Source organism: Lemur catta, chromosome 2 (genome assembly GCF_020740605.2).
Source record: "Lemur catta isolate mLemCat1 chromosome 2, mLemCat1.pri, whole genome shotgun sequence".
NCBI lineage: Eukaryota > Metazoa > Chordata > Mammalia > Primates > Lemuridae > Lemur > Lemur catta.
Genome location: NC_059129.1, coordinates 136723619 through 136738723, shown reverse-complemented (window position 1 = coordinate 136738723; position 15105 = coordinate 136723619). Strand labels below are relative to the sequence as shown.

The 15105-nt window shown below is 33.8% G+C and overlaps 1 protein-coding gene across 7 annotated transcripts in view; it reads right to left on the bottom strand.

The window, feature by feature from the left end:
* SCAF8 (SR-related CTD associated factor 8) overlaps positions 1–15105 on the bottom strand; it is a 176067-nt gene that overhangs the window by 83972 nt on the left and 76990 nt on the right. For 4 of the 7 annotated variants that reach the window (XM_045544611.1, XM_045544615.1, XM_045544616.1 and 1 more), the window contains 4 exons: positions 14521–14665; positions 12605–12673; positions 8264–8482; positions 5357–7480 (listed from right to left, as the gene is read on the bottom strand). In XM_045544611.1, the coding sequence (XP_045400567.1) occupies positions 6021–7480; positions 8264–8482; positions 12605–12673; positions 14521–14665 (1893 nt within the window). In that variant the 3' untranslated portion in view covers positions 5357–6020. Of the gene's footprint in view, positions 1–5356; positions 7481–8263; positions 8483–12604; positions 12674–14520; positions 14666–15105 lie in introns of those variants that run through there. The other 3 variants (XM_045544614.1, XM_045544613.1, XM_045544612.1) reach the window with 1 other exon arrangement.

Sequence of the window (15105 nt, the reverse complement as noted above, 5' to 3'; positions counted from 1 at the left end):
ATTCTGTTTAATTTGCGGGAAAAAGTGTTTTCAAAAAGAAATCTTAATTAACATCATTGCAACTCAAACCTGCCCCCGAAATAGTGAGTTACTGACAAAGTTAATAGTATTATGCCATGGTGTAATCTTAAAAAAAATCATGAAAACAGGATCTAAGAAAATGAAGTTGAAGTGATTCTTTAGCTATAGGAAAAGGAGATAGCCCAATGTATGTTCGTACCAATGAAAAGAACTTTAGTGTTTAACTGAAGCCATAGGGGTAAGCCTGATGAGGTTTTTTGTTTTTCTGAATATGTATTTGCCTTTTCTAAAGAGAAAAGAATCTAATATTCAGTGAGCATCTGCCACATGTAAGGAACTTTTATTAGGTGGTACACACTAATTTTGAATTCAAACACCATGGTTTCAATTTTTGCTCCAATATTTACAAGTTATGAGACTTTGAGAGGTTACTTAAATCTGTTACTTAGGTTTCTTTTTAGTAAAACAGATATTAAAACAACTACCTCATAGGATTGTCACGAGAATCATATTATGCAGGTAATACAATTATCCCAGTTCCTGTCACATAGTATAATATATGTCCATTAAATATTGGCTAATATTATCTTTAATAAAAATCTAACCCTGCAGATTAGCTATTAACAAATGATGTGTAGAGGCTCAGTAACTAGTCTAAGGCCACACATCTAGCAACTGTTAAAGCCAGTTTTAATAACCCAAGGGCAATACAATTTGTGTGGTCTTGAAAAGTATTATAATAACGTCTTTCCTTCTGCTTCTTTTAGTTTTCCTCCTCAACTGGTCATTTTATAGAACAGAAAACTTTTTTCATACATTCAAGATAGTTAAATGCTGGAGATGACCTTAGAAATCACTTAGACAAGGGGCAGCAAACTACTTTCAATACAAACAACAAATCCAATTGATAGTCCTTGGCTGGAACGATGGGTCAAAAAGGAGCCTGCAGTGCTATGAGGAGGAGGATTTAGAGGCTAATTCTAGGAATGGCAGAAAAATAAAAGTGATAGCTGCCCCTGAGGGTGTTAGGGGGACAGGAGACAAAGAGCACAGGACAACCAGGTGCTATGTATCTGTCACTGCTATTTAAATGTTACATACTCACTAAACCACCTATTGAGCTCTATGCCAAAGCACTCAGTTTACTATCTGAAGCACGTAACATCTCTCACACAAAATAAAGTTAGCCAATTAGCAAAATTCTATCTGTAGATACACTATATATATTTTACAAATTACTTAGAGTATTTCTTCTATCTCTCCCATAAACTTTAGAACAACAAGGCAGACTAATTCTAAGTGTACATATTGGGATAAAGAGAGCCTGCTGAAAAAGAAGGGAATTAAGTGGAAGGGAAGAACAATGTCTAAGCAAAGCTCATCCACAAATAAACCACAAATTTGTACTAGTTTTTTATGTGCAATCCACATCTACATAGTCCTACTAATACTACTACTTCTAGACTCTGATAAATTTAACACTTACAATTTTGTTTAAAAGAGGCTCTTCTATAAAGCATTTAATAACATGATATCCAGTAAATTTTTCTGAGGTACCCTATTAAAAAGTTTCACTTGAGTAAAAAAATTTTCCTACAAAACCAACTCATAAGCTTCCTTCCAAACCTTTCTTGCTGTAATTACTAATTTTTAGATTAATGCTTGAATTTAAACCACCTGTGATAACTGACTTCTCTACTTTTGATTCACCCTCAACACCAATTGCCACAATTAACTGTATGCTATGTTGAAACAGTAAAAGTAATTTTATATTTTAATTTTTAAAAGTTTTAAAAATCACTAGTATATGGTAAAGATTTATATATTTTAATATATCTAAAATGGTGGTACGTGGGGATTTTTAAAAACCAATCATCCACACCCAGGAAGGTGTATATATATAATTTACATGTATGTATTACTACCTCAGGAGATTCTGTATTAGTAAGTCTGTAGTGACCACTTCCCACCCCACTCCAAAAAAAATTTTCAAAGAGCTCCACAGGTGATTCTGTTACATATTTCCTGGCTGAGAAGCACAAAGAGAGTACAATCTCAAATTGTTTCCAATATGCACCCCTACTTAAAGTACTTCTCCCTACCAAAACAATTTTTGCCACTAATTTTAAATTCTAGTTTTATAAGTTTTGCTGGATCAAGGCATCTTGATTTTAAGCCTCTCATTAAAAATTACAATAACGATTTTTTCTTCAGAAGTGAAAAATTAAATTTTTATTGTTTACAATTTAAGTTATTGTTCAAAAGATATTTTAATAAAAAACCACAGCATGAACAAATATTTTTAATTCTGTCACACTGTAGTATTTATGATTACTTAAAATAATTTAGAGTTTTATTTTGCCTATCTTAAAAATGAATATAAAGATACTTGCTCTCCCCCTTTCTATATAAGAAAAATATTAATTTTTAAGGACAAAAATGTTAATGTTTTCTAAGTTAAAAGCCATTAAAACATTTTATTAATATAGCACCCAGTAATAATGAAGGCACACAAGGTATAACAAAATTACTTTTAATCAAATATTAAAATGCTCTTGTTCATTAAAGGTTGTGCCCATCTAAAATATATACACTGAAGAAAAACATTAAAATACTCTCTAAATCACTTAAAGGGGTGTGTGTACATACAAAAGTTTATATTAGTAGGAAATTTATTCAAATTCATTGGATAACAGTAGTATCCACACATTCCTATTAAACTGAATGCCTAGCTCAATAATAAATACATTTCTTTGATTCTAAGATATATTTTATATTTTGACATCTCTGAAATAGGGATGTGCCTACTACAATCACTGGCATGTCATATTGTAAGCATTTTCTATTTCTGAATGCTGCTTCTTGCAACCAATGGCACCTTATATCCAATGAAATATAGTGTTTATTTAAAAAGTATTTTTTCAAATTAAAAAAGGTGACTTCTTTTTAAGTGTAACAAAACTTCCCCCTCCCACAACTACCCTAAATCCGTGGTTCCGTAAACTAGCATCTTTTATGAGTGAAAAATGGCAAATAACTGTAATGAAAACTAAAGTCTCAGGACAAAAGGAACTGTTGTGTTAAGAATGCAACAGCTTAAATAATGAATAGATTTTTATCAATGAAGTATTATATGAAGTTATTTCAGAGTTTTAAATGATTAATTTCACACTTCCAATATTTTCATCTGTCAATACTTTCCACCTATTTGTCCACCCTATATTGAAATAAAATTAGAATAACGGAGCATTCTACCCATATTATGATGCAGATAGGCTACTCTGCTATAATGTAAGTCTCCATCTACAAAACAAATGATCCAGTACAGTATATGCACTTATGCTAACAACAGAAGCCAATGTTTAATGAAATGTTTAGAGACAAAAAAACACTTAAAAATTAGTGGTTTAGTTTACTACTACTGCAGAAAGTCACATCATTCTAACATGTCACAAATTAAAACACTAGGTAATTTGGCGTCTAGTAGGTACTGCCTGCAGCACTTAAAACCACTGTAGTAAAATAGTTAGGTTACTCCTTACTTATTTCTAATTGCTAGTGTTCTAGTGACAGAAATGTGACAAAAGCATCAAAAATGTGACAGGTAGGTCCCATGACAAATTTACCAAATTAGGACAATGAACTTTTCTATCATTTAAAAAGTGTTAAATGCAATTATCAGTTTTGGAAATTCAGTATGAAGATGAATACTCTCCTTTCACTTAAATACTATATGACAAAACAAGGACAAAGTAAGAACAAGCACACAGCAATTTCTTTTCAGCTATTTTTAAAAAGTGTCATCACACATTTCCAAGATGGGTTTCTAGATAATAGTACTGATAACTGATTAGGTAACTTTCACCGCTAGAATCTTCAAATCAGTGCAACTCTTGTACATATTTTGTTTTCAAGCACACACAGGACCAATAGTGATAAAAAGCTTGGGACCAAAAATCACTAGGAAGTCTTACATTTTTAATTGTTACTCAATCTAAGTGAATGTCACTTAATTTTAATAATGGTAAATGCAAATAAAGTAGTGTGAGAGAAATCTTAGTAAAATTTTCCTAAGGACAAGGCCAATCTTTCCTGAACATTAAAACTTTGTACCCATGTCACAGTTTTTCCTAATTAACCTAAGGAAAAGATCTGAAACCAACTCAAATTATTGACTGAATTGAATTACCTTGGAAATAAACACCATTTAAATATTTCTACCCATTTCTACTCTCACCTACTTTTCCAAATAACAAAGTAAATAACATACTTCTGTTCAGAACTGTAAATAGATGTCTTGTATTTCTGGCCAGGAATCTCAAAGCTATTATAGCTATTATAGCTATTAAACAAATTTTAAATGGCTGGTGCACTCTCATTTTTTGGAGGCTTTACAAGGTAGTTTAGAAATTTTAGATAAAGTAAATGATGAATTGTTGGAAATGCACAGAAAACAAAATCAATATTCATAGAACCAAATAAAAGCCTTCCATTAGAAACTAAAAAACACTAATGGTTATATTTATATATATATATACGTTTATATATATATATGTGTGTGTAAAACCCAAAGGGGAACAAACAGCAAATAAATGAAAATGAAAAACAAACCAACCCCAAATTTTGCTCCTACTCAGTTTACCTTGGAGGTTGCAGTATTACACAGAGCCTACAAAGCACATGATGGATATTTTATACCTGGTATACAAATTAATGTCTTTAAGTCCACCAATACCACTATACATTTTGAGCAATTAAATTCACTTCAGGCACGTGACCAAGTACTTTAGTGCTAGTACTGTCTATGCAGAATAGCAAAACATAGTGTGAAACAAAGCAATGCAAGCATTTAGGTGAAATTTGGCTCCATACTAAATCTGGCTTCATGCTTAACTATATTAAAAAAGAACTGCCAAACTGCCAATGTATTTCTTTACAATATTTCTTATTTTACCTTCATCAAGACTAAGAGCTTTAACTATGAGCAATGTTAATTAACCAAATTTCTCCAATTTTCTATCAGGTTTTAAAGAATATTTTATTACCTAAACTTTTTCAACTTTGTATTTTCTCTGTATATGCATGAAGGTAGACATACAGAGAAACAAACAAAAAAAACTACGTATGATTTACACAGTAAATATACATGGATAATACACACATACTAATGAGACCGCATGATTTTTATAAAGTACATGCTTTTTCCACCACACACTTCTTCATTGTTGTTATAAGAGTAATAGAAAACTTTTGCAAAAACTAAGCACATGCTGCTAATAATGATTAAGGGTTTTAAGAATTTGTAGGTTAAAAAAATACAATTCCTAGAACACTGTTATCAAACAAATAAGTTTTATTGGCATCTAAAAACAAAATTCACCCAACATTGAAACGTACTTTCATATTTATGTTGTTGTTTTGTTTCTTTTTTACTCACTGCAGTATGAGGAACAAATCACAAACACTTACTTTGGAGAAACAGAGACCATAGTGTAGATTTTACAAAATCACTTTTTAAAAATCTCTGTATTGTGCTCCTCAAATATCTAGAGCCAGTCTTTGCATAAAATATCACAGCTTTGTCTATTACCTTAAAATTCTGCAGCAGCCTAAAGATATGGGTAAGATATACCACCACTTACTATTTTGAAATATATCTATTACCATATCCAACCTAATGATAGTATCTAAAAAATTCTTTCTTCCATAGGAAGTCTCTGACAAGCTGTTATTCATTTCTTTGACGTTAAAAGAATCTGGGGGCAACACTTATATTTTATCAGAAAAATTAAAAAAAAATGTTTACCTACCATGTTCATATTAAGAACAAAGTCTATACAAGTCAGTTGTACAATTATTTTAAGAGAAAGGTGAACATGAACATCAGATTAACTTAATTCTGGCAGACAAAAGTGAACAACTATGGTCCAGTCAGCCATTAATCTATTACAGAGAGATGACAACTTTACAAAAGGTATCTTTTACCTACTGAGTGATGATTATGTCCCCTCAGTTTCTGTGCTTTCTACCACTGGTTCACTTTCTATATCAGCAACTGTGTCACTCTTCTCCTTGTTTATCTCACTTGAAGATGTCAGTTTTTCAAAAAGTTCAGGATCACTCTGTACTGGTAAAGATGGTGGCTGAGCATGTCTCTCTGTATTTTCACCATTAACCTGAGGCACATTATCACCTTTTCGTTGAGAAGTGGCCCCTTCAAAATAATCAAAAACCCGAGGAGCATGAGGAGGGGGAACCCAAGCGTTTTGAATTCTATCTCGTCCAAGACGATTTCCATTCACTTCTCTGCAGAAATCAAAATCTCTGTCATCCCTATCCCTTTGCCTCTCCCAGGGTCTTCTGCGGTCATCAAAATCTCTGTGAACTTCTTGTCCAAATCCTCTGTTCCAAGGACCACTTCTAGGATCAAATCGATAGTTTCCAGACCGAAATCTACCTCTTTCTTCATGTAAGCCTTTTGGACCACCATAGACAGGTAGAACCCGATGCTCTCGCTCATCAAAATCTCCTCTATGCCCCCAGGGCTTCTCTGGATTAAAGCCAAAGTGGTCTCTTCGACCAAGATGATCTATACCAGGTCTCACAAGATTCTCTCTTATATCTACAGGAGGTCTTATAAAATGATCTCTACCATCTAATGGAGGCCTTCCAGGACCTTCTCTTGGATCAACAGGACGCCCAACCACATCCCTAACATCCATAGGGGGAGGTCTACTAATGCTTTCTCTGGTTTCTATAGGAGGAAAACGGTAATCTCTATCTCCTTCCTGTTGAATGTTATCATTCCCAAGTGGTATCCTTTTTTCTGGGTTAGTAACATTGTCTACACTTTGTCTTCCAGGAGCTAGAAAAGGTCTTTCTGGCTGACTAAAAATATCTCCTGGTGGAAAAGGTCCACGGGGTGGTGGATGAAGAGCTGCATCAAGTACTGATGGGGGAGGGATTCCCCGCTGGGGTGGTATTCCAGGCTGTATTAAAGGGAATCTTGGTCCAGGTGCCTGTGGTATTAGTCCTGGACGAATGTCTAATATTGGCATTGCAGGCATCCTCTGACTAGGGATATTTAAAGGGGGCAAATTTTGAGGTCCAGCTGGTGGATGTGTTCCCAGAAGTCCAGAAGTATTTGGAACATTTGGTGGCTGTACTCCTACAAGTCCAGAATTGTTAGGTATATTTGGGGGTAGCACTCCCAAAAGTCCAGAACTACTTGACACATTTGGCGGCTGTATTCCCAAAATTCCAGAGTTATTCAGAATATTTGGTGGTTGCGCTCCAATAATCCCAGAACCACTGGAAACATTAGATGGCCGGACACCAAGAATTTCAGAATTACTCGATATATTTGGTCTTTGGATTCCCAGAATTCCAGAATTGCTTGTCACATTTGGTGGCTGGCCTCCTAAAATTGCAGCGTTACTTGGAATATCATTTGGAATCACTAAAATGAAAAGAGGAGAAATAACCCAGAAAAACAGTCATTGTGGTATGAAAAGGAAACTATATTTATAATTATTAATGCTATAAATTTCCAGTAATTAGCTTAGAGTTAATCAGCTACTACATCCCCTATGAATCAAGGTACATACACTAGATACTAAATAAAAATTGAAGCTAAAATTATTAATACTACATAGAGTGAAATTTGAATACTAAAATTTAAGTGGAGCTATTAACTAAAATCTTTACATGAAAACTTTTAAGTTAAACAAAAATGTCAGGTATTATACTGATTTTCCACCTTTAACAAAAACCTTTCTAAAGCGTAATTCTTAATATACCAATCATGAAGCCATTAAAAAAGGACTTGCGGTTTTCAAACACCATATTTATCTTCTAGACCTAGCTGGGTAATACCTGATAGAAGTTAAGTTCCTGGTGGAAGTTAGTTACACCTAATACTTGCTAATTTTTATTTTCCTTTAAGTATACAGATTTTGTGCAATCTTGTTTTGACAACATCACAGTGAAGTAGTCCCAAAACACGAGAATATAGTAGGAGTCTTAATGGAAAGGTATTGAAATCTGTATTATCCTGAACAGAATGTCATATTTTTAAAGAGAAATTCTGGGACATAGTGCTTTCAAAAAATTGCAGTATTTCAACACTGTGTATTGAACTGGTTACAAATGCATGCCACTCCAAAATTAAACACCAATACAGAGAGGTAATGTTTATGATTTAACTGTATTTGTAGGGTTGTGTTTATGTTATTTGTTTTACCTGATCTGGTGTTTTCACCAGAAGAAATCTGGTGGTCTATAAGATGAGGTACTTTTTCTTCAGGCTCTGCTTGTTTAGTTGGAGGATTAAAAACATTTCCAGCTGGCAGAGTGGAAGTAGCAAGACTGCTGGCAACAGAACCACCTGGTATAACAAGGCTAGCAAATCCAACATCTTTCACAGTTTCTGGGGTCATGGATAATGGCGGCTGCACTAAAGCTGTTTAAAGATAAGAAAAATATATTTCAGATTTAACTAGTTACTCAATTCATCTGCTAAGTTTTCTGGCAGGTTGAGTGTTTAATTTAATGCATCTATGTATTACTGAGCACTTTATATAATTTTTTTTTTTTTTTTTTTTTGAGACTGAGTCTCACTCTGTTGCCCAGGCTAGAGTGCCATGGCATCAGCCTAGCTCACAGCAATCCCAAACTCCTGGGCTCAAGCAATCCTTCTGCCTCAGCTTCCCGAGTAGCCAGAATTACAGGCATGCGCCACCCTGCCCAGCTAATTTTTTCTACATATTTTTAGTTGTTCTGCTAATTTCTTTCTATTTTCACTAGAGACAGGGTCTCCCTCTTGCTCAGGCTGGTCTCGAACTCCTGAGCTCAAATGATCCACCTGCCTCCGCCTCCCAGAGTGCTAGGATTACAGGCGTGAGCCACTTTGCTGGGCCACTATTATAATTATTATTGCTCAAAATGATAAATAAGTCCTCATGAAGAGGCTAAATTATATTTAGAAAACTTTTTACTTTCTAAAAATAGGGAAAACCTATAATTCTTAAAAATATTTTCACCAAAAATGTTTAGTAAGGACCAGTACTTAAAAAGTAAATTCTAGTAATAGTAGTAATAATTTTCCAAGGGTACCACATAAGTGAGTATCTAAATGCACAGAAAAAAATTAGTGTAGACCGGTAAGTATGTATGAGAATGAAAATCTGTCCAATTCCCTTGAAATAACAATGTACTAGGGTCCTAACATCCACTACCTTTTGTTCAGACAAGGTTAGAAACTCATCACATGAGAATAGGTGAGGTGGACTACAAATATAAAGTTATAAACATTCTGTTTTAAAGAATGGGTAGAAAAATCTCTAAATGTTTATGTCATTTATATGTTAAAAAACTTAGAGGAATGAAAGATAGTTATACAATTGTAATTTTTAGTCGAATTTATGTGACTTAGAATACTATTAAATCACACTTGGAGATTTTAGGAAATGTTTTATCTTCACATTTAATTCTAGATTACCTGGACAAACTGTCAGCATATAACAGAGCTATAAAGTAGGGAAAAAATCAGCTGTGATGATGTATGGGAATTAGGAAAATTAAATGAGATAATGAAAGCAATTTGGACAGCATCTGGCACACTAGTATTTCTTTCTTAATTGGTCTCAGATTTTCTAAAATTAATAAACTAGAAAGAAATAATTGAGAGGCAGGCTCTAGGAAAAGGCTCTGTGAATCGTGAATTCAGAAATGACTCCTGAACACTTAGTCTAATTTTCTGAAAGAATAAACAGTTCTTTCTAACTAACCAACAATACCAAAAAGGAAAAATCTTAATGCTGTCTAAACGCTAAAAGGGAAAAGAACTTAAGAATTCAAGGAAAAAGATTAGATTATCAAAAGTTTAAAATCTCTATATATCATATACACTCTTTATAACAAAGGCCTTTTCAGGTCTAATTTTTGAGGTAGGCTTGTTTAAAATACTGAAGATTTGTTTAGAAGCCTGGAGAATTACTGTAGATAAACAGTAGACTGGAAGGAGAAAATGAATAAAAGGGTATTTAACACTTCTGAAATGCCCGACAATAGGAAAAAGGAGATAGAATGGTGTAAGCTAATACATGTCTATATACTTTAACTTTTGAGTTGATTTGCATTCCTTTGGAAATGTCTATTCTAGCAAAGAAAATATAGATAGCAAAAGCAGGTAGGCTGGGGTGCACATTCCACAAAAATTAAAAAAAAAAGTCACATATGAAGCTACGAAGAGGAAATTATTACTTCAGGTAACCTTGATGACAGTAATTTGATTATACATCCCTAGGACAAAAAAAGCAACAGAGAAATCTTAGCCTCATCCAGTAGTCTTCTTGTCAGCAGTAACATTGGTCTCTTACTACTTTTAAACCACTGTGTGTGCATATATGTCTATATTGTAGGATAATGAAAACAAGTAATCATGTTAGTGTTTTCTGAGGACAAAGAAAGCAGCACAGAAATCTTAGTTTCATCCAGTTGTCTTGTTATTGGCAGTAACATTGGTCTTACTACTTTCTAAACATTTTATTTATATAAGTCTATTTTATAGAATAAATATAAATAATTGTTTTCAGTCTATGAGAATAGGAGCAAGTATAAAAATCAAAGTAGCTCAGTATTAAATAAAAAGTCCTGTAATGTTAACTTTGTTTTCATAAATAGTGTATATTCATATTTTCTTTTCAAAATACACATTTTCTAGTTTTGTCCACTAAAAATTCCTACACTCAATAAAAACCTAAGAGCAAAATGAAAATCTAGTAGCCAAATTGTAGTGTCTAAATACTATACTCCATTTGTGAAAATGGCTGATTCTCAGACTAGAGCAGGAAGACACAAGATTAGTCTGAGATATACTGGGCCAAAAACCTAAGTAGCTCTCAAAAACTAATGCAGTCAACTCAAAAGGATAGAGAAGCAACATGAAAGATCTCCCACTGTCCAGACATGAAACAATTTGAACTTCAAAAAGAAAAATAAATTCAACTGATTGGAAGTAAAAATCTATTAATCCATAAACACTACAGAAACTAAAGGAGAAAAGAAGATGAAGGAGACACGGGAGCAGAGAGAGGAGAAATAAGAGAAATCCTCTCCCCTCTTCAGTCACTGGATTACCACTGGAAATACCCACAGAACTCATTACTCTGAAAAATGACAATTACAGGAAAGATTTAGTATCTACCCTGGTTTTCCCATATAAACTAAACTTCATGGGTAACTAACTACTATTAATTGTTAAGAGAAAGTTCTTGGTAAAACAAACAAATTCTAGGTAAGAAATGTGTAAAGAAAGACCACCATTTGCAACTAATGAAAAATAAATTCAAGCAACAGTGATCAATGGATGAAACCATCATGTGAAAACTTGAAAGGAAATTTTTTAATGACCAGGTTCCACTACCTGAATGCTCTGCTCCATCACAAATCACTAAAAATGGAAGAAGACACCAAGAGTGAACCTTAACGTACACTAAGGGCTTTGGGTGATAATGACGTGTCAATGCAGGTTCGTTGATTGTAATATATGTACTACTCTGGTGGGGATGTTGATAATGATAGGCTGTGCATGTATGGGGGCAGAGAGTATGTGGAGATTTTCTGTATCTTCTGCTTAATTTTGCTGTGAACCTAAAACCGCTCTCAAAAAATAAAGTCTACAGAAAAAAAAAAAAAGTGGGACAAGAAGGCAATGCACAGCTCCTGATATGGTATAATAACAAGCCCATAGTTAGACTTTGCTTCTAAAGTATTCTTGCAAAAAAAAGTGGAATCTGGCCGGGCGCAGTGGCTCACGCCTGTAATCCTAGCCCTCTGGGAGGCCGAAGTGGGTGGATTGCTTGAGGTCAGGAGTTCGAGAGCAGCCTGAGCGAGACCCCGTCTCTACTAAAAAAAATAGAAATATATTATCTGGACAACTAAAAATATATATAGAAAAAATTAGCCAGGCATGGTGGTACATGCCTGTAGTCCCAGCTACTCGGGAGGCTGAGGCAGTATGATCGCTTAAGCCCAGGAGTTTGAGGTTGCTGTGAGCTAGGCTGACGCCATGGCACTCACTCTAGCCTGGACAACAAAGCGAGACTCTGTCTCAAAAAAAAGTGGAATCTACGCAAGATTTTGCAAACTTCCATTTTACACGAGATTCAAAGAGAGGAACAAATTCGATACCACAAATAAGAAAAAAATCCAATCCATTATTTGGGATCTTGTATACAGAACTGAACTGTTTCTTCAAGTCATGCATGAGTCAGAAAAGGGGGCTTTGGGCAGGATTGCACGGGCAGGATTACACTAGATTAAGACATTTAATAAACAAAACAAAAAACAACACAAATATGATGGGAGGACCTTCTTAATTTTGATAAAGCAATCATAAAAAGACATTTTCAGACAATCAAGCAAATATGAATGTCATATGATACTGTTAATTTTTTAGAAATCATCTAACATGCATTTGTCTAAAAACTTTCATAATAAAAAAACTAATAGTTCACCAGAATGAGGACCAACACACTAACACTACCACGAATAAAGAAAATTCTAAAAGTAGAAAACTCACATGTTGGTACTACTGGTGGAATCGCAGGGGGTGGTACAACAGGTGGGGGAACTGGAGGCGGCATGAAACCTATGTGGAAAAAGAAGCCCCCCCCCAAAAAATAGCACAAGAAAAATTACTTGTTTTAAATCACAGATTTCAATAGCTACAAGCGAAATTCCACATTCTTAAAATGGTCTTTTATTACCATGATGTTCTATTTATGGATACATTATTTTAAAAATGCCTTTTATATATGCTACCTTATCTGATCCTTAGTAAGGCAGGTAAAGCAGAGATCCTAATCATAGGCACATCCTATTTATTAATATTTACTCATTCAAGTCCTGTGTGTGGCATGTTCTACAATGTTATAAAATCAAAGGTTAATAGGAGCCAGGTAACCTGTTTATATGCCTGAACAGCCACTGCATGGGAAACTTAAACATTATATTTCAAGCTATTGATTACTTTATATGCAATAATGTCATCTGTCAAATATGCCATTTTATTTTTGATACATATGCTGTTTACCCACTAGATCAAAATATCTTCATTAGCTTTGCATGAGATATTGTTTTAAGCATTGAAATAAAACTTCAAGATTGGCTTTTTAATGATTTTAAATATCAAATGATGTAACTATAAATCAGCTCCTCTGCATTTTTGAAGTATAAAGCCACCATTAAATTTAATTAGAAAAGTTACTAAAAATAAGGAAGAATATGTGATTTTTCAACAAATTAATAACACTGACTTTATCAAGTCTATGTGGTTTGATTTCTGAAATAATCATTTAAAATATCTTCCTAAATAAATTTTAATTTTCAAATCACAGATACAGAAAATTCTTGACAAAGTAATTTTTCAATATTTAAAATATAAACAAGATGTTGGGCATGGTAGCTCAAGCCTGTAATCTCAGCTACTTGGGAGGCTGAGGCGGGAGGACTGCTTAAGGCCAGGAGTTTGAAACCAGCCAGGGCAACATAGTGAAAGCCTGCGTCTCTCTCTCTCTCTCTCTCTCTATATATATATATATAAAAAGATGAAATTCTTATTAAAATCTGTATCAACTTCCAATCATGTAAAACCACAATTTATATGACAAGTAAATTACAGCCATTCTCAGATGATAAATTTATTTTAGTCTTGCTGACAGTTTTTAGGAACTCTATCTAATGGCTAAGAATAAAAATTACAGAAATCCAAGAATGACTTTTCTTATGATAGGCAAATCATGAGTTCAAAGAAAAAAATTTAAAATTATATATACTCTCTGATCGCTTGTATCTCTCCATCATTTTTCTAACCTCCCGTGATCTAATACTAAAAGCTCTATCTCAAACTATATAAACAATTTATATGTATTTAGTTGATAAAATCTATGTTCAAATAATCTACAGTTTTTACCCAGAAACACTAATTCAAGGAACTTTTCTTTATTAGTATTTTATTAGGTCAAAAAAGTATTCCAAATGCACTTGGCCTTTTAAAATATAATTTCGAATGTCAAAATGGAACCTAATGATTTTTAGGAGGGACAATGTAGAGATTTCAGTGCAAACTTTCTGATGAAAGGGTGATAATTATGGATAACTTTCAAATAAAAACTTCAAAATAAATTTTACATTATCTTAAGAGTAATGATTTCCAATGATTTTAAAGGAATTTCATTTCTTTTCTCTGTAAGTGCTTCTTAGCAGTCTGCATCCTGGGAACAAATCAGAAATGAAAACTCTTCCAGTCCCACCACAGACCTGATGGAGCAGAAACACCAGAGGTTGAGCCCAGCAATCTATGCTTTAAGAAGCCCTCCAAGTGATTTTGATGTATGTTAAGGTCTGAGAAACACTGCTCTACAGCATTTATACCTAGAAAAAGAACTTTAATGATATTCTAAACAGAGTTCAAACATTAAGACTAAAATTGCTTACCAGGTGGTGGCTGTGAAGGGTTAAAACTTGCTCGTAGAAAAGGAGGTGGAGGGATTGGACTGAATCCAGGAGGAGGAACTGGCATCGACACAGGAAATGCTGGTGGGACTAAACTAACTGTAGGCACGGCTGGAGCCACTGGAATCTTTGGTGGATAGAAAAAAGTCCACTGATCAGTTTATTCACCTGCAATGATTACATTCTGGAACAACTCAAGGTAAATTACTTCTATTTCTTTCTTAGGAAAGTAGCAAATGCCATTTTAAAGACTTTCTTTTCTTTCTTTCCTTTTTTTTTCTAACTTGTGGGTGAACCTACTTAGGGTAAAAAGAAGGCAATATTATTCAAAAGAGTTTACTTAGAGATTGTGAAATCTACCTTACATTTAAGAGATATAAAGTAATGGTCACCTAGTTGAATACTGAATATCATGCTCAATTTTAAACTTCCATCTCCCACTAAGCTTAATAATACCTACTTATGCTATGCAACCTAACTACCATTAGGAAGCATGTCAACAAGAGCTTTAAAATGGCTCAAATTTCTCATAAATTTCTAATCCCAACATAAGTATCTTTTGCTCAC